The sequence below is a fragment of the Hemiscyllium ocellatum genome, chromosome 18 (genome assembly GCF_020745735.1).
Source record: "Hemiscyllium ocellatum isolate sHemOce1 chromosome 18, sHemOce1.pat.X.cur, whole genome shotgun sequence".
Taxonomy (NCBI): domain Eukaryota; kingdom Metazoa; phylum Chordata; class Chondrichthyes; order Orectolobiformes; family Hemiscylliidae; genus Hemiscyllium; species Hemiscyllium ocellatum.
In genome coordinates, this window is record NC_083418.1 from 9,564,118 (window position 1) to 9,583,783 (window position 19,666).

At 45.5% G+C, this 19,666-nt stretch overlaps 1 protein-coding gene across 5 annotated transcripts in view; it reads left to right on the forward strand.

The window, feature by feature from the left end:
- madd (MAP-kinase activating death domain) overlaps positions 1-19,666 on the forward strand; it is a 166,345-nt gene that overhangs the window by 48,887 nt on the left and 97,792 nt on the right. For all 5 annotated transcript variants that reach the window (XM_060838685.1, XM_060838686.1, XM_060838684.1 and 2 more), the window contains exons 7-9: positions 3,342-3,422; positions 14,484-14,659; positions 14,810-15,045. In XM_060838685.1, the coding sequence (XP_060694668.1) occupies positions 3,342-3,422; positions 14,484-14,659; positions 14,810-15,045 (493 nt within the window). The remainder of the gene's footprint in view (positions 1-3,341; positions 3,423-14,483; positions 14,660-14,809; positions 15,046-19,666) is intronic.

The following is a 19,666-nucleotide window of genomic DNA, read 5'->3' on the forward strand; positions in this document are numbered from 1 at the left end:
TCTTTGTGTATGCCAGTTTTTTAACTGTATAACAGACCTTCTCCTTGATTTCTGTACCGATATCATTCCTCTCATGAGTGAGCACTGACACAAAGTATGAATTTAGAACCTTACCTGATATCCTAGAGCTCCACTTGTAAATTACCATTGTGATCATTAATGACCCTAATCTTTCCATTGTTATCCTTTTGCCCTTAATGTACCTGTAAAACAAACTTTTTTTTTATTTCAACTGCCAGTGTTCTTTCATATACCCTTTTTCCTCTCCTAATCTCCCCTTTAAGTTCCCTCTTGCACATTGTGTAGTCCCCTAGGGTTTCTGATGTTTTAAGTCCTTGGTATCTGCCATAAGTCTCCCTTTTTTTTTGTCCCTTAATCCAATCCTGTATATCCCTTCATATCCATAGTCCGTGGGATTTGCTGATCCTATCCATTTTCTTTATTGGAACATGTTGGCCCTGTACTCTCCATATTTCCTTCCTGAATGCATCTCACTGTTCTGAGACAGATTTATCTGGAAGTTTTTCATCCTGTCTACTCAGGCCGAATCATATCTGATCCTATTAAAATCAGCCTTCCCCCCCCCAGTTGCGAACTTTGATTTCAGGCCCATCTTTCTCCTGTCTGTTGAGGGGCCTTCAACAAAGTAGCTGAAAAAACTGTCCTGGATGCATTTTAAGAATTCCCCTCGCTCCAAACCTTTTACACTGACTATCATGGTTAACGTTGAGGAAGTTGAAATCTGCTGCTATCACTAACTGATCCTCTACACTTCCCTGAAATTAGCCAACATATCTGCTTTTCTACTTCTCTTGGAATGTTAAGTGGCTTACAGTATATGTCCAGCAATGTGGTTGCTCCTTTTTAGTTTTAGATTCTTGAAGTTGTGTGATTGCAGACTGCTCCCATTATTGCTGTTCAGTTCCTTGGAAAACTCTTAGCAAACAGTTCAGCTCTTTTTGCCTTTCCCAATCCAAAGTCGTAGTTGGCTGACAAACCACGTTTAACTCAGCAATTCACATGTATCCAAGTCTATGCTTCTGCAGCAGATTTGACAGTCAGCATTGCGTTATTATGGATTGTCTGATGGGTTCTGCGTTGTCCAAGGGCCAGTGCTGAGAGCATGCCATGCTGTGTATCATGAGTACTTGAGACAGTTTCACTCAAGTGGTTACGGTCTGGAATATACCGTGGGAGTGTATGGGGCGGCAGGTTCTCTCGAGTGGCATTTGAGACAATTAGTCATCAATTTGAAGAGAAATAATGCTCAGGGTTACAGAATTAATGCAGATGAAATTACATTTGGGAAACAATGGATTGAGTGGCCTCCTCCTGCACTATAACAGTTTTGTGATTCTGCAAAATTGGCTTGAGGCTGGAAAGCAGCAAATTGAAGGAGCTGACGAGTTTTCAGACTGCTATTTCCCAAGGATCAGTGCCAGTACTCCTTGATTTTGCTTTTGCTTTTGCTTGATATAAGTGATTGGGTTTGAGAACACACTGAAACTGTTTGTATCGATAATACAAAACTTGGAGCAGGAGCAAACAATGAGAACTGGAATGGGCAGACCAGTGGCAAATGGAGTTTAGTACAGAGGAGTGAGGTCATGCATTTTAACAGAAAATATAGGAAGAGACAATAAACACTTAATGATACAATTGTTGAGTGTGGGGACAGTGTGTCCTGGAAGTTTGTGTGTTATTGAAGGTGACAGGACGTTTTGGGGGAATAGTTGGCAAAGCATGAAAATCCCTGGGCTGTACATTTAGAGGCATTGAGCACACAATCAGGAAGGATTTCCTGAAGTTTTATAATGCTTTGATAAGGCCCCAACTTAGTAGAATGTCCAGTCGTGGTGACCACAGCGTTAAGAAGGATATAGGGGTCTTTCAGATGGTGCTGAAGTGATTTACTGAAATGGTTCCAGAGCCTGAGGATTTAGTTCTCAAGGTTGGGGTGTGTTGTTCTCCTTGGAACAAAGAAAATTGTGGAGAGATTTGATTGAGGTCTACAGGATTCACTAACATAGAAGAGGAAAGCTGTTCGCTTCAGCTAATGACACACGATTGGGGCACAGCTTGCAGGTTCTGGGTCATGAGCTGGACATCGTTGCCTGTACTAGGGAGGGGCTGGAAGCAGGAACTGTCAAATATTTCAGCAGGACTTTGCACTTCAGTGAAATAATCTAGCAGAATGTAGGGACTGAGTATGTCATGGAACTGACTGGATTACTCCATGAAAGAGCTTACACTTGATTGGTCAAATTGTGCTTCCTGTGCTGTAATGCCTGTGGATCTCCACCTTCCAAACTTTATATCTGTTTGACTGGGCTGTATCTCCACCTATCTGTTCACTGTCTCCTCTTCTACTCTCTGCTCTCCCACCCTGCAGCCCGCCAACCAACCATCGGTGCCACTTTTCCCTAACCACCACCTGAAGAAGTTGCTGGTCTCTCTTGTGTTATCTCTTTTGTCTCCACAGGCACCTCGACCTACTGAGTTTCTCCTCCAATTTCTGTTTTTGTTTCAGATTTTCAGCACCTGCAGCTCTTTGCTTTATTGAAATGTTGGAGAAAGTGAGGACTGCAGATGCTGGAGATCAGAGCTGAAAATGTGTTGCTGGAAAAGCGCAGCAGATCAGGCAGCATCTAAGGAGCAGGAGAATCGACGTTTTGGGCATAAGCCCTTCTTCAGCAATTCCTGAAGAAGGGCTTGTGCCCGAAACGTCGATTCTCCTGCTCCTTGGATGCTGTCTGACCTGAAATGCTGGATAGACTGGGTTAACCTTTATTGAAGTACAGGAGAAGTTTAATTAAAACACAAACAGAAATTGCTGGAAAAACTGTCAGCATCTGTGGAGAGAAATCATAGTTAACGTTTCGGGTTGAGTGACCCTTCTTTCGGTTTTTATTTAAAGATTAAATCGAGCTTAAATAAATTACATAAACTGCTTCTAAGAGTTGCGATAGCCACAGATTTAAAACCGTTTGCAAAGGAGAGACAAGAAAAATGTTTTGTCAATGCAATTAGAGTATGGAATGCACTGCCTGGAAGTGTAGTAGAGAGAGGTTCAATTGAGGCATTCATGAGGGCTTTGAATGATCATTTAAATCCAAGTCATTTGCAGAGTTATTGGGGCTAGCTCACGGAGTTGAGGCAGACATGATGGGCTGAATGGTCAACTTCTGTAATTCTGTGGTAGATCTATGTATTTCTGGTCAGTATGCTACATTGCAGGAGAAATAACCAATCGTATGAAGATCTGACCAATTTGTCTCCATGTGGCAGCTTTCACATTGTGATGTTTATCCTCTGCACTGATGTCTGGGTCTCTTTGGCAGGTGATTGCACCCACGAACGCGGAGGTCTTGCCGGCAATGCCTGAACCAGAAGCCACCGAGCTGAAGAAGCACTTGAAGCAGGTAGGAGGAATGTAGCAACAGCTACCTGGGGACATGCTGTAACCTCTTGCCCCAGTGTACTGGAAAGCATAGTGCCACCAAACCGTGGCAGCTCATCCTCCTGATTCATTCCTTTGTCCACAGCCTCTGAGGACGTTCTCTCTCCAGCTAATGACTGCCAATGCTCCCCATTACACACCCCTCTGCCACCTTCCCTCAGGGCACTCCATCCCCAGACAGGTGATGGGGGCACGTCTCCTGGGGCTGGCATTGTAGATCAGGCGGACATCCCTGTTCCCCTGAGCTGGAGCATCCCTGTTCCTTCCCAATAGCGGTGCTTTGGGGGAGGGAGTCTCCCTCCCATCCCCCCACCATGATGGGGAGGGGAAGTGTCATTTTTTTTTACTCCCATGGGGTGTGTTCAGGGGATGGCAGGGAAAGGTCTTCTGAAGAGTCAGTCATAGGGTTTACCATCTTCACATATGGAGGGGGATCTTGGGGGATATGAGAGAAGGTGTCAGCCCGTGGTGTTTTTGTTTGGGTTGGGGCAGGGAGATGGTGGATTTGGGGTGAGAGCTCCATACAGGGGTCAGTGTTGGGCTCCCCACATCCTTGCCCCATGCTTTCAGTTGCTGTTCAGTGGCAGTGTGAGAGTCTGCAGTGGCTTAAAACTCTACCTCATGCTGGAAGTGGATTGGAATGGACAGCTGACAGTGGGGTCCTCAGCATGAGAGAGGAAGCAATGTAAGTCACAAACTGTCGATTTATTCGGGCAAACTGATGAAACGGGTATGTGTGAGTCCACACCAGCCCCAGAGGATTCAGCGTGCACTCAGTCATAGAGTGCTACATCTGTCTGCACTGTGACACAGTGGAGAATCACTCACTGTTGAGTCTTTGTTTCCCCCCCAACAATCTCCTCACTGCACTGTGATACAGTGGAGAATCACTCACTGTTGAGTTATTTTCCCCCTACCCCCAACAATCTCCTCACTGCACTGTGATACAGTGAAGAACTCACTATTGAGTCTTTGTTCCCTCCCCCCACCCCCCACTATCTCCTCACAACAATGTGACACAGTGGAGAATCACTCACTGTTGAGTCGTTGTCTCCCCCCCCGCCCCCCATCACTATTGCTTCACCGCACTGTGACACAGTGAAGAGTTGGGCACTGTTGAGTCTGCAATAGTGTTTATAATTATCGATAGCTTTAGGATTGTTGGATAATTGGATTAATAAATCCCAGTAGCTGAGAATGAGAATCCCAGTGAGGTGACCTTATCCTTTCACATTATGCCAGGCTATCTTCCATTCTCACTTATTGCATTCCAGGCTCTCGGAGACTCCTGGCCGCCCCCAGCTCTCTGTGTTCCTGGCACTCGCTGAGAGCGGCTAGGCTGTCAGGAGGCTGGTGACTCGGTTAATCCATAGCTATAGACTATTATTGTATGCTTTTCCTTTTGATCTTTTTATTTCCTATGCACTGTGCCGTCTGCAGTATCTGAAGGTAAACTAGTTACTGATCTGGGGCAGAGCATGAAATCAGTGGATCTTGTTGGCACTGATGGGGGGATTTGAGTACAATATTGAAAGAGCCATTTTCAGATGCTCTGTGGTGATTAGTTCCTGAAGCTGCGATCTGTTTCCATGACACTTCCTGTTGTATACAGGGAGAGGGATGTCACCAATGCCACTCGCAGTCTAGTGAATGTAATGGAGATCAAACCCTTTCTGGGCAGCTGGCACAAAGCTGTGCCCCACCTGCTCTTCTGTAAGAGCAAGTGTACCCCGCTCCCAACCATTGAAACTACCACCATCCACCTTCTTTGATGCTCTGCTCTGAGTTCAGACCCTGAGCCACACTCTGACAGTAATTCTGTCCCATCCTCTTAGTTGTTGGTTTCTCCACCTGACTGTACAGTAATAGATTTTCCTCTCGTCTGTGTTTCCACACTCTCCGTTCTTCCTGTTGGGGCCTCATCCTCATGGCTGGTTGGCTGCTGTTGTTGGTGTTGTCATGGTGTCTTCCATCTTGTCCTTTGCCGTCCAGTGTTTGGTTAGTTTAAGTGTGATCATGCAGCAGGAGCTCGCCACAACGGAGAAGGTCCACTTTACAATCTCTTTTTACTGCTTCCATGCTGCTGTGCTTTGTCTTGGCATCTGCCCCTGGCTGTTGGCTGAAGGCACCAACCTGACAGAATTGATTTGATCGATCTCCCGTATTTCCACTCCTTCCTGTCCCTCGCCACACTTTCCTTCACCAGCTTAGGGTCCTCTGCAGTCTTGCTGCTGCTGCTGCTGGAACTGACTTGGACTTTGGTGGGCTGTCATCACTCCCCCTTACCCTTCCCTTGCCCTGCCCACCTGCTCGCCCTTTTCCCTCACTGTCTGCCACCATGCTGATCTCCTCTGCACAACCTCCCCTTCCCCACCCCTCTGAGTCCCCAGCCCCTCCTCTGCTGTCACACCCATTCACAGTCCCTTTACTGATTTCAGCCCCCACCAATAAACCCAGGTCCCTGCTTTCCCCAGCTACCCCCTCCTTTCATCTATCCTAGCCCTACATCTCAATAATTTGAAGTTTAAAAACCAATTTCAAATACAAAGAACCCCTCTCCCTGAGGACCACCAAATTCAACTTGAAGTTCAAGTGTACTTTATATTTAAGCAAATTGTTCTGCTTTTTGTTCAATGCCTTTGAATTAGCGCATGCTTTTATTCTGGGCTTTGTTCCTAATGAATATACCAAGTGATTTGTAATAAGCATGGTTGATATCTGTAAGCTGTCTGCAGTGGGACCCCTTGGGTAGTATGTGGGGAGGCTCCTGCAAACCTCCTTCCTGAATGAGTGCTTCTCTCTGTGAAGGCCTGTGCTACACTGATGATTGAAGGCAGTTTCTCCACGTCTCTCCAGCTGCCTTTCCAGTACCAGCTCACCTTCCTAGTTCCTTTCTTTTCCTGTCCTTTCCTCACAACAGCATCACTTGCTGCTGTACATTGTGAATTAACAGCAACTTCCACGTTCTGGTATCAAGTTCTGTTTGCTGTCCCCCCTCTGTTACTTTCCTAACAGGTTTCAAAACATACTGACTGAAACTTCCTCAAAGGCAAGCATGACCTTTCTTGTACAATACAGGCTTAGACATAGAAGAAGCACAAACCTCATCAAACACTCTCAGGGCATAAGCTAAGGAGTAAAGTTTCCTCCAAGCTGTCCCCATCAGACATAAACCACATGGGGTTAGATAAAGTTCTGTCTACTGTTTAAACAGAAAGTAAATGTCCTTTCAAATAGTGTCTAAGAAACACTCCCAGGACAAGGACAGTATGGAGGTAGAAATGTAACAAAGCTCCCTCTATTCTTTTAAGCTGAAAATAAAACTCTCTTGACATTTGCAAATGCAAAACAAAGCTGCATTTACTCTCATAAACTAAAATAGTGAAAGTAAACAAAAAGAAAAACTTGCTGTCCACTGTCCCCATGAAACATTGCCAGGACAGGGGATAGCATGGGGTTTGATACAGAGTAAAGCTACCTCCGCACTGTCCCACTCACTTGCTTTTTGATGGTCACTACTGCTGATGCTGCCTGATCCAGGAATGCTGATTCCTGAGATGGAACTCGTGCTGAATTGAGTTGAGATTCACTTGATTCTGAAGTTTGGGGCCTGCAAAGAAACCCTGAATTTGTTGCTGTAAACTTTCTGGCACGCTTTTGTCCAGTTGTGCGGCCCAGTGGAGTGAGCTCAGTGTTGGATCTGACTGCATGAGCCAGCCCAGCTATGTCCCTGAGGCTGGTGTTCAGTATCCCATTGCTTTGTCTACTTGGAGTTCCTTTCCATTGCTCTTCATGCATTATGTTCTGTTGCTCATGAGGATGGAGCTTAGGGCTGGAGGAAAGAGCGGAATGGTGAGGGTGGAAGGTATTAACACTGACAGGGTGATGGGGGGGTACTGCTTCTGGTGAGCAAACAGGGGTGATTGGAGGGCAGCAAAGCAGATGTTCAGTGTATTTGGTCAGTCACAGGAGGGCATGGGACTGATTGGGTGTTTGCGGTCATCAAACAAAGATATAAACATTCTAACAAGGTGCATGACTAGGCCACTCAACCCATCAAAGTCTGCTCTGCCAAGACCATGGCTGTTCTGACTGTAATTTCAGTCTCACCAGCTCCTGATCACCTTTCACCCCTTTATTTAACAAGAATCTATCTACCTGCGCCTTAAAAATATTCACGGCTTCAGCTTCAGCCACAATCTCCGGAAGAAGGTTCCAAAGGCATTCAATCTTCTGCAAACGCATTTCCCTTCAACTCTGTTTCAAGTGAGTGCCTCCTAACCCCTACATTCACCCCCTCCAAGATAAAACATACTCTCCACATCCACCCTGCCGTGGATCTTGTATATTGTTTCCTGAAAGTCACCTCTTACTGTAGTGAATGCAAACCAACATTGCCTCATAAGATCCATTTCCAAGGATTAGTGAAGGGAACCACTGCTAATCTGCTTCAACTACATTTTGTCCTCAACACAGTACTCCAGTGCCCTGTGTAATTGAAGCATGACATCCCTATTTCTTCTGAAAAGGTGTTGCTGGAAAAGCACAGCAGGTCAGGCAGCATCCAAGGAGCAGGAGAATCGACGTTTCGGGCATGAGCCCTTCTTCAGGAATGAGGAGAGTGTGCCAAGCAGGCTAAGACAAAAGGTAGGGAGGAGGGACTTGGGGGAGGGGCGTTGGCAATGCGATAGGTGGAAGGAGGTTAAGGTGAGGGTGATAGGCCGGAGTGGGGTGGTGGGCGGAGAGGTCAGGAAGAAGATTGCAGGTTAGGAAGGTGGTGCTGAGTTCAAGGGTTGGGGATTGAGACAAGGTGGGGGGAGGGGAAATGAGGAAACTGGAGAAATCTGAGTTCATCCCTTGTGGTTGGAAGGTTCCTAGGCGGAAGATGAGGCGCTCTTCCTCCAGTTGTTGTGTTGCTATGGTCTGGCGATGGAGGAGTCCAAGGACCTGCATGTCCTTGGTGGAGTTGGAGGGGGAGTTGAAGTGTTGAGCCACGGGGTGGTTGGGTTGGTTGATCCGGGTGTCCCAGAGGTGTTCTCTGAAATGTTCCGCAAGTAGGCGGCCTATCTCCCCAATATAGAGGAGGCCACATCGGGTGCAGCGGATGCAGTAAATGATGTGTGTGGAGGTGCAGGTGAATTTGTGGCGGATATGGAAGGATCCCTTGGGGCCTTGGAGGGAAGTGAGGGGGGAGGTGTGGGTGCAAGTTTTGCATTTCTTGCAGTTGCAGGGGAAGGTACCGGGAGTGGAGGTTGGATTGGTGGGGGGTGTGGACCTGATGAGGAAGTCACGGGAGGACAGGCCGCCTACTTGTGGAACGTTTCAGAAAACACCTCTGGGACACTCGGACCAACCAACCCAACCACCCCGTGGCTCAACAGTTCAACTCCCCCTCCAACTCCACGAAGGACATGCAGGTCCTTGGATTCCTCCATCGCCAGACCATAGCAACATAACAGCTGGAGGAAGAGCGCCTCATCTTCCGCCTAGGAACCCTCCAACCACAAGGGATGAACTCAGATTTCTCCAGTTTCCTCATTTCCCCTCCCCCCACCTTGTCTCAGTCCCAACCCTCGAACTCAGCACCACCTTCCTAACCTGCAATCTTCTTCCTGACCTCTCCACCCCCACCCCCACTCCGGCCTATCACCCTCACCATAACCTCCTTCCACCTATCGCACTTCCAACGCCCCTCCGCCAAGTCCCTCCTCCCTACCTTTTACCTTAGCCTGCTTGGCACACTCTCCTCATTCCTGAAGAAGGGCTCATGCCGAAACATCGATTCTCCTGCTCCTTGGATGCTGCCTGACCTGCTGTGCTTTTCCAGCAACACATTTTCAGCTCTGATCTCCAGCATCTGCAGTCCTCACTTTCTCCTAGAAGATTTTATCCCTATTTCTGCATTCGGTTCAGCTCAATGACTGAGAATATTCAATCAGGTGTCCTAATTACATATGAATCTTTTGTGATTTGTACATGAGGATGCTAACAACCTGGGCAGAAAGCGAGATAAGGGAATTTTAACTCGTTTGATTAAAAAGTTGAAAAGCAAGAACTCGCAGGTTGTAATCTCTGCATTATCCCTGTGCCACATGCCAGAGGCCAGAAAGGGGAAGATAATACAGTTGTTTGTCTTGCTAAAGAGCTATTGTAGGAGGGAGGGCTTCAGATATCTGTATCATTGGGATCTCCCCCAGGATGGGGGGCACCTGTACATGGAGAATGGGTTGCATCTAAACTGGAGAGGTATCAATATCCTTGCAGGGAGATTTGCCAGTGTCACTCAGGAGGGTTTAAACTAGTGTGACAGTGGGGTGGGAACCAGAGCAGTAGGTCAGCATGTGGAGTGTTTGAGGAGAAGGCAGTGGTTAAGTCAAGTAAGGCTAACAGGCAGAACCAGATTAATGAACCCCCGCAGGACTGTCAGTTTGAAGTGTATTTATTTTAACACAAGGAGTGCAACAGACAAGGCAGATGTGCTTAGATCCTGGATCAGTACATGGAACTACAGTGTTATCGTCATTACAGAAACTTGGTTCAGAGAAGGACAGGACTGACCACTCAACATTTCAGGGTGTCGATGTTTCAGATGTGATCGGGATGTAAAAGGGTTGGGTGAATTGCATTACTGATTAAGGAGAATGTCACAGCTGTACAAAGGGAGGACATTTTGGAGGCCCACCCGGCAAGGCATTGTGTGTAGAACTCGGGAATAAGAAAGATGCAATCACTCTGATAGGCTTATAGTTTAGGCTTCCCAATCTCCAGCAGGAGATAGAGGAATAGATGATGTAAGTAGATCATGGAAAGATTGTTGACATGAGTGATTTTTAACTTGCCCAGTATTGATTAGAACTCCCTTAGTGCCAAGAGCTTAGTTGGGACAGAATTTGATAGGTGCATCTACGAGGGATTCTTGAAACAATATGTACATAGTCCAACTAGGGAAGGGCCCATGCGAGATCTTGTATTGGGGAATGGGCCTGACTGGGTAATTGAAGTTTCAGGAGGGAATGTTTTGGGACCAGTGATCATAATTCCGTAAGTTTTAAGTCGTTTTTCCAAAAGGATAAGACTGGTGACTGGTAAACATGCTAAATTGAGAGGAGGCTCCTTACAACTGTGATAAGCAGGAACTGGAAAAAATTGGATTGAACATAGAACATTACAGCACAGTGCAGGCTCTTCGGCATTCGATGTTGTGCTGATCTTTTATCCTACTCTAAGGTCAAACTAACTTACATACCCTTCATTGTACTGTCTTCCATGTGCCTATCCAAGAGTCACTTATATGTCCCTAATGTATCTGACTGTACTACCATCACTGGCAGTGCATTCCACACACCCACCACTCTCTGTGTAAATAACCTACCTCTGACATCTCCCCGAAACCTTCCTTCAATCACCTTAAAATAATGCCCCCTTGTGATAGCCATTTCTGCCCTGGGAAAAGGTCTCTGCCTGTGCCCCTCCTCATCTTGCACACCTGTCTCAAGTCACCCCTCATCCTCCTTTGCTCCAATGAGAAAAGCCCTAGTTCCCTCAACATTTCTTCATCAGATATGCCCTCCAGTCCAGGCAGTCTCCTGGTAAATCTCCTCTACACTCTCTCTAAAGCTTCCACATCCTTTCTATAATGAAGAGACAGAACTGAACACAATATTCCAAAATGGGGTCTAACCAAGTGTGGAGCAGCTCTTTGAAAGTAAATCCATATCTGACATGTGGGAGTCTTTTAATAACCTGTTGATCAGAGTTCAGAACCAGCATACCTGTGAAGATGAGAAATAAGGATGGCAGGATTCCAGAAGCTTGGATGACAAGAGTTATATTTTTAGTTTAAAAAGAAAAAGGAAGGGTATATAGGGTTTAGGAAACAAACGTCAAATAGGATCCTTGAAGAGTATACAGGGAGCAGAAGACAAAGAAATTAGGAGGACTGGAAGAGGCCATAAAATGTTTTTGGCAAGCAGGATTAAGGAGAACGTCGAGACATTTTATAAGTATATTTTGAGCAAGAGGGAAACTATAGAAAGGGTAGGTCCACTCAAAGACCAATGAAGGAGCTTGTGTATGGAAACAGATGAAGTGGGTGAGATCTTTAATGAGTACTTCACCAAGGAGAAGGACATGGATGATGGCAAGTTGAGAGAGGAGTTTGTTGATACTCTAAAGCATGTCAATATTAAGAAGGAGGTTTTAACAACCCAGGGCCTGACGGCATCTATCCTAGAATAGTGAAAGCGACAAGGGACAAGATTGCTAAGGCCTTTACAGACGTCTTTGTATCCTCTTTAGCCACGGGCAAGGTCCCAGAAGACTGGAGAATAGCAGGTGGTGTTCCTTTGTTCAAGAAGGGCTGCCAGGGTAATCCAGGAAATTATAGATCAATGAGCCTGAGATCAGAGTAGGGAAATTATTGGAGAAGATAGTTAGGGACAAGATATATTCTCATTTAGAGATGAATGGACTTATTAGGGATGATTAAGATGGCTTTATGCAGGGAGGGCATGGTTCCCAAATTTGATTAAGATTTTTGAGGAAGTGATGAAAATAATTGTGTAGGGCAGTGGATATTGTCTATATGGACTTCAGTAAAGCAGTGACAATGTCCCTCATAGGCTGGTCCAGAAGATCCAACTGACTGGTGACTTGACAAGTTAGACACAAAATTGACTTGATCATAGAAGACAGAGGGTAATTGTTGAGGGATGCTTTTCTGACTGGAAGTCTATGACCAGCGATGTTTGGCAACGATCACTGCTGGGGCATTTGTTTTTTCTTGTAATATAAATGATTTGAATGAAAATGTCAGTGACTTCATAGGGAAGTTTGCAGATGACATGAAAATTGGTGGAGTTGTGGATAGTGAGGAAGATTGTCAAAAGATGCAACAGGATACACCGAACAACCTCAGTTATCCGGGCATCAATTATCCGAATTTCGGATTATCTGAACAAGATCGCAAGGTCCCGTGAAAATTTTGTCAGTTATTCGAACAATCACCACCGCCTGTCTCGTTTGGATAATTAAGGTTGTTCTGTAGTTCAATTGGTAAATTGGGAAAAAAAATGGCAGATCCCAAATAGTCCAGGCAAATGTGAGATGGTCTATTTTGGGAGGTCAAACGCAAAAAGGAAAGTATACAGTAAATGGCTGGAACCTTAGCATTGATACAATCCATTGTCCCAAGTCCATAGCTTTCTGTAAGTGGCAAGGCCAGTGTACAGGGCAGTAGAGATGGCATGGTTATCTTCATCTGTTGAGACACTGAGTAGCAAAATTGGCAAGCAGTGTTGTATCAGACTTTAGTTAGGCCATATTTGGAGTATTGTGTACAATTCTAGTTGCTGCTCAATAAAGAGCACAATACAGCAAAGTAACAGGCTCTTCAGCCCACCAAGACTGCATCAGCACATGGCACATTCTCAACTGAAAACCTTTCGCCTCTACCTGGTCCATATCTCCCTCTTCTCTGCTTGTTCATACTATCTGTCAAGATGCCTCTTAAATGTTGCTGTCTTATCTGTCTCCTCCTCCACCTTTGGCAGCACATTCCAGGCATTTACCACTCTCTGTTTAAAACAAAAAGACTGGCCTCTCACAGCCCCTCTAAATTTGCCCCCTTTTACTTTCACCCTATTTCCCCCTGTGTAGTTGACATTTCCACTGTGGGGGGAAAAGACTTCAGCTATCCATTCTATCAGTGCCTTTTGTGATTATGTAAATGCCTATCAGGAAGGATATGGAGTGAGTGCAGATGTTTACCAGGATGTTGCTTGGACTGGAGTGTATTAGTTATAAGGGAACGTTGGACAAACTTGGATTGTTTTTACTAGAGCATTGGAGGCTGGAGGAAGATCTAATAAACGTATACAAAGTTATGAGGGTCAATGATAACATGGATAGACTAACTCTTTGTCCCAGGGTGAAAATGTCAGATAATAGGGGGCGTAGGTTTAAGGTGAGATGAGAAAGTTTATAGGAGATGTGGAAGGGAAGGTTTTTTTTGAGAGAGAATGGTAGGTGCCTGGAATGCATTGCCAGAGGAGGCAGTAGAAGCAGATACAGTACCCATGTTTCTGAGGCATTTGGACAGACACAAACCGGCAGAGAATAGAGGGATATGAACAGTTGTGTTCTTTGACATCCAGATCCCTCTGCACTCAGTGCTCTGCAATCACTCACCATTAAGGTAAAGTGCCTATTACTTTATTCTTCCTGCCAAAATGGATTATCTCACAGTTACACATTGTGCTCCATTTGTCACATCTCTTCCCAGAGAAAGTGAGGACTGCAGATGCTGGAGATTCAGAGCTGAAAAATGTGTTGCTGGAAAAGCGCAGCAGGTCAGGCCGCATCCAAGGAGCAGGAGAATCGATGTTTCGGGCATACACTGAAGAAGGGCTTATGCCCGAAACGTCAATTCTCCTGCTCCTTGGATGCTGCCTGACCTGCGCTTTTCCAGCAACACATTTTTCAGCTCACATCTCTTCCCACTTACTTAACCGCTCCATATCCCTGTAAAGCATCATTACAGTCCTGTCACAAATTAATTTCCTATGTATCTTTGTCTCATCAGCAAATATCTTCGGTCCTTTCATCCAAAGTATTTTTATACATCGTAAACTGTTGACGTCCCAGCAGCGGTCCCAATGACGCACTACTTGTTACATCCTGCAGATCTGAGAAAGACCCATTCCACTACCTCTGACTGGCGAGCAGAAAACACTGATCCATTCAATACATTACCTCCTATGACCTGGGCTGATAGGGAGGCTTTGGGTCATTGTGGTGGGGTTTCTCAATGATGGGATGGGGGTGGTTTTGGTTGATGGTAAAGTGATGAGGGAGGTATGGTTGATGGGGGTCAGGAGGTGACTTGGTGGAGGAATTGGGTGGGGTGTGGTTAATCATTGGAGGAGAGGGCTGGTGATTGGCGCAGGGGATGGTGGGTGGTCAGGGTGGTGTGTGAAGTCTTGTTGCCTGCTGCTGAAGCCTCTCTGTGTCTGGGCTGTGACAGGCGCTGGCAAGTATGAGCCTGAACACTCAGCCCATCCTCAACCTGGAGAAGTTCAATGAGGCGCAGGAGCTCCCTGTAGGTGGGCGAAGCCGGGATGACCAGACCTCGACTCCCTCCACCGAGTTCAACCCACTCATCTATGGCAACGATGTCGACTCTGTGGACATTGCCACCCGGTAAGTATGAGAGTGACTGGGGCCTTTGCTGCTCCCTGAGCTATTCCTATGATATTTTCTTTTCCACTCTCCCTCCCTCCTCCCCCGCCCCCCCAGTGGAACTGTTCCTCTTGCCCTTTCACGGTGCTGTGTTGCTTTTCTCATTCTCAGGGTAGCCATGGTGAGGTTCTTCAACTCCCCCAACGTGCTGCAGGGATTTTTGTCTCACACCCGCACTCTCAGACTCTTCCCTCGGCCTGTCGTTGCTTTCCAAGTCAATTCCTTCCTGGCCTCCAGACCTAAGCTCTCGCTGTTCACAGAGAAGCTTGCACGGACACAGGCTGTGGAGTACGCTGGGGAATGGTCCTTGAATCCTACCAACTACACGTTCCAGAGGATCCACAACAGTAAGTCAGGAGAAGGGAAGCTTTGCTGCAGCATGGTGGTGGGTGGGATCCTAGCTCAAGAGGGTGGGGTGAATGGCACTGAGCTTGCTGTTCATCAGGGTGGGCTCGCTGGTGTGTTGACTTTCTTCCATATCCACTACACAGGGTTCTCAGCCCCTTGTCTTTTATTTGAACCTTGGGATGTAGCCATTCAGCCCCTCGCTATTTGTCTCTCCAGTTGTTTCATATTTTAACAGCCTCTTGAGCAGGGAGAGTACTTTCTGATTTCCATCTGCACAATCTTGTTCCGACGTACATTATACCCACTCCTTCTGGATCCCCTCAACTTTGCAAGCGTTCTCTTGACCAGATTGATGACTGAGTTAATTTTAAACACCGCGATCAGGCCCTCTCTCATTCTTCTCTTCGTTCTTGAGTGAATGTGCAGATTCCGAGATCATCAGGCAATTAAGATATATGTCCTGATGGCTTATCTTACAAGACGATGAGTGCAGGAGTGAAGATGCCTTACTGCAGTTTAATCATACCTTGACATTGTCTGCAGTTTTGATCTCTTTATGGAAGTTGTTTTTGCCAGAGAGAACTAAACAAAAGTTTCCCACACTCATATTTGTGGGATTAGATTTGATTACTTAGTTTGGAAACAGGCCCTTCGGCCCAACAAGTTCACACCGACCCGCCGAAGCGCAACCCACCCAGACCCATTCCCCGGCACTTACCCCTTCACCTAACACTACAGGCAATTTAGCATGGCCAATTCACCTAACCGGCACATTTTTGGACTGTGGGAGGAAACCGGGTGTCTCATGCTGTGAGGCAGCAGTGCTAACCACTACCCATGGAGCGATGGAGGGATTGTTATTTGAGGAAAGGTTAAAACGACTGGACCTGAATTCGGTCTGGGTTAGAAGAATGCAAAACAATCTCATTGAAACATCCACAGTTTTTACAGGGATCAGCAGTGTAGGTACAGAAAGATGTTTCCCCTGGCTAAGGGTGCAGAACTGGGGAGATTCGCAGGTTTAAAGTAATGAATAAGTCATTTGGGACTGAGATGGGGAGGAATCTGAGTGGTGTGAATCTTTGGAAAGCTCTATCACAGAGGGCTGTGGAGGGTGTCTTCTGGACTGAGGTTGATGCATTTCTACAGATGAAGCCATTACAGGATACGGGGATAGTGCAGGAAAATGATATTGAAGTGGATGATCAACCTGGTCTTATTGAATGGTGGAGTGGTTCAAAGGCCTTCGAAGACCACTGCTGCCCCTATATTTTAGATTATTAAGACAGGGATGCACACAGCCGGACCAAATCAACACCTCCATGTCTGTATTTGTAGTGCAGTAAAATTAAACCATCCATTCATTACCCCAATGGATTCCTAACTCAACTTCTGAATTTGGCAATCCAAGCCCTGACTTATAACTGCTTCCAGACGTCAGTTTTGTATCTTAAGCAAAACGCATAAGTATGCCATAACTTTAACAAAGAAAAGAAAACTAAATAATCTAGTTTATGTCTATGCTTTAAACCTGAAATGTTTATTTTCAACCCCATTCCCACAAACGACAGAAGAATGTAAAGGATAAATCAACAAAAATAACAAAACTATCCAAATCACTTAAATGGCTTTCACAATGTGTTGTTCCACAGTCATAAATGTGGGCTGCTGCTTCTGAAACGTTGATCAGTGTCACTTTCTCGGTTCACTCTGACAAAGGCAGCAATACTTCAAACTCAGCTTTCTACTCTGAGCTTCCGAAAGATGGTTTGGGGAGGGTTAAACCAGGAGCTTCCAAATCTTCCTGTTTCCTTGTCTGAAGTGGTCGAAATCATGCTTCAAAAAGAAAACTTCAACTCTCGTCCTGCCTCTGAGAGATTTATTGGTATTTGAGGCTTTGACAAAATACATGTGACAGTTGTGTTCCTCTACAACCCTGTGCTATGGAAAATCACGCTGTGGAAAACTGCTATGGAAAATCTTGCTGTAGAAGATATCTATACCTGTTCAGTAGAATGTTCGTGTTCTCCAAACAACGTCCACAATTCATCAATTGTGTTATAACCAGTTCGCGCTGAAGAAAGCACATTGTAGCAGAATGGCCTGTACCTTTATTTTCAAAATGGACACAGATCCAAAGGGGAGTTACTGAGAGAATAAAGTCACGTAATTCCACAGTTTTGAACGAATAACAATAAACTTTATGTTAACACAGTAATACAGTCAATAATGCATTTACAATGTGCTTCCAACACTCAGAATTAACATGCGAATGTCCCACACCAAATAGAAGCTCCCCCAGATTTCTCAGCAATTCCCACCTCGACATTAATGACACAGTTAGCTAATTAAATCACAAGTCACCACTTTGTGGATCTGGTCTTGAAACTTTTTCTCAAGAGCCTCTCCATCCTGGTCTGCCTCAATGACTGCTCCTGTTTTGGTCAGCCGGCCTTCTTTCCTGGCTCAGTACTTCCCTGGAGTCCAAACCTGCTCCAGTCCTCACTCTCAAACATAACTCAAATATATCAGTGACTCCTAGCTGTGACCCCTAGCCTCACCAAGCTGGACGTTCACCGTGGATTTTCTTTTTCTCCTGAACCCGGCTTGCTGAGCTGTGTCAAATAAGTGATACTTGTCAACTTTTCAGCCTCCCTAGTCTCTGTTGCACTGAAGCCTTAATATCCACTAGCCTTTTCTGATATACGCACAGCTTTCCCCAACACAGGACCAGCAACCTTCCCACTTTCTCAGCTTCCCAAAATGACTTTGCAGCGATACAGTTAACTTCTGCATTTCTAAAATGGAGTTTGTCTCTGTCTCTTTCTCGAACTAGACTGTCACCTTGAAACTGCCTTTTAATGACTCTGGAGCTATCCGAAGTGCTAAATTTAAAAAAAATCTTGCAATAAGCCCAAGCCCTCCAGCTAGTGCAAAATTGAATGTTGCAGCCTTAATTTGCTGCAAATTCACTGCATTCCTGAATGCTATCGTGTTGCCATTACCACAAAATACCTGCTTTCCCCACAGAGGAGGATTGATCACAGGAAGCAGCGATTCCTACTTTGGGGATGTTGGGGGTGAGGGTGTGATGAGGTTATTTGAGGGTAACTCGGCAGATTCCTACAATATCAATGTGCCCATTAATGGCAGTGGAGCCTTTTCCCCACCTCTCTTCCAAAACTTAGGCACCCCCTCCAAAGAACAGGCCATCAATGCTCTTGACTTAAAATGTCTCAGTTCAATTCACAAGAAACAGTTGCCTATCGTCTGACCTGTAACTCTTCAAGCCAGCGATAGCAAGTTCTGTTCAAATCAAGGGTAATTGCTGTGGTTGGCAGGTGATGTGAGATGGTTTTCCACAGGGACAGTGTAGACACTGCAGCCAACAATCTGACAGACACAATCATCTGACTTCTGAACTTGGAGGCATAATTTACAAGTGACTCCAAAATTCACAAGAGGATGAAGGTGAGACTTTGAAGGAAGGTATTAATAAGCATGCAGACTGGAGTTGTCATCTAATATGTTGGTGTTGGCGGTACTTTGATCAAGAGGGAGCGAGGAAGCCATTTGCGCTGAACATGTACTGAAATGGGATGGGGTGAGGGATCTGGAGGTTACCCATGTAGTTACAAGTCTTAAAAAGCAGTGAAGGCAGATTGACACAGCCAGTTTAAACAGTCGGGGAAGTACTGGAGTTCATTTTAGGATGTGTAGAATTGAAACACAGACCTAACGTGGCACTTTGGTTGTATTACACTAAGTACTGTGCACGGCTCCATATTCCAAAGAGACACTGGAGAAGATGCTGAAAGAACTATAAGGATGATACCAAAATTGTAAGATGAACTCTAGCAGGAAGACTGAACATGCTGTTCTGTCTGGGGAGGCAGCAGCCTGTTCTTATTGTTAGACTGTTAATGTTCTGGGAACTGAGTTCAAATCTCACCATGGAGGATGGTGAATTTGAATTCAGTTTTAAAATGTCAATGGCACTAAGAGTCAAATGATGACATTGAAACCAGTGGTCGATTGTCAGAAAGACTCAGGTCTATATGTCACTCCAGAACCACAGCAATGTGGTTGACTCTAGGCTTGGGCGTGGGCAGCAATGCTGGCCTAACCAATGATATCCTGTAGTTAATCTTTTAAAAAATCTGGTCAAGGGTTTTTCAATATTATGAGAGGATTTAATATGAGATAATTGAAAGCCGGAGGTTAGAAATAAACAACAATTTAGAACATGTAGAACATTCTACAACATATGGAATGCTAGAGTACAGAAGAGGCCTTTCAGCCCATCAAGTCCACACTACCAAAGCTAAATTAAATCTGCACTCTGCCTGGAGCATTCAGTCAGGAATTCAGGGAAAGAATTTTTTTATCTAACAAATGGAACAGTGTCGAGCTTACTCCTACAGGGAGTGATTGAAGTGAATAATGTAATTGTATTTGAAGAAAAACTCAACTACTATGTGGTGGAGAAAGGAGTAAAAATGGTCAATTCAGATAAGAGTGGGTGGGATGGACTGGGTGGGCAGAATCACCCTCACTTGTGTCCCCTGTGTAACTGCTGTTCGCCACACGTTCATAAACCTGATATTGCACTCCTCTCTG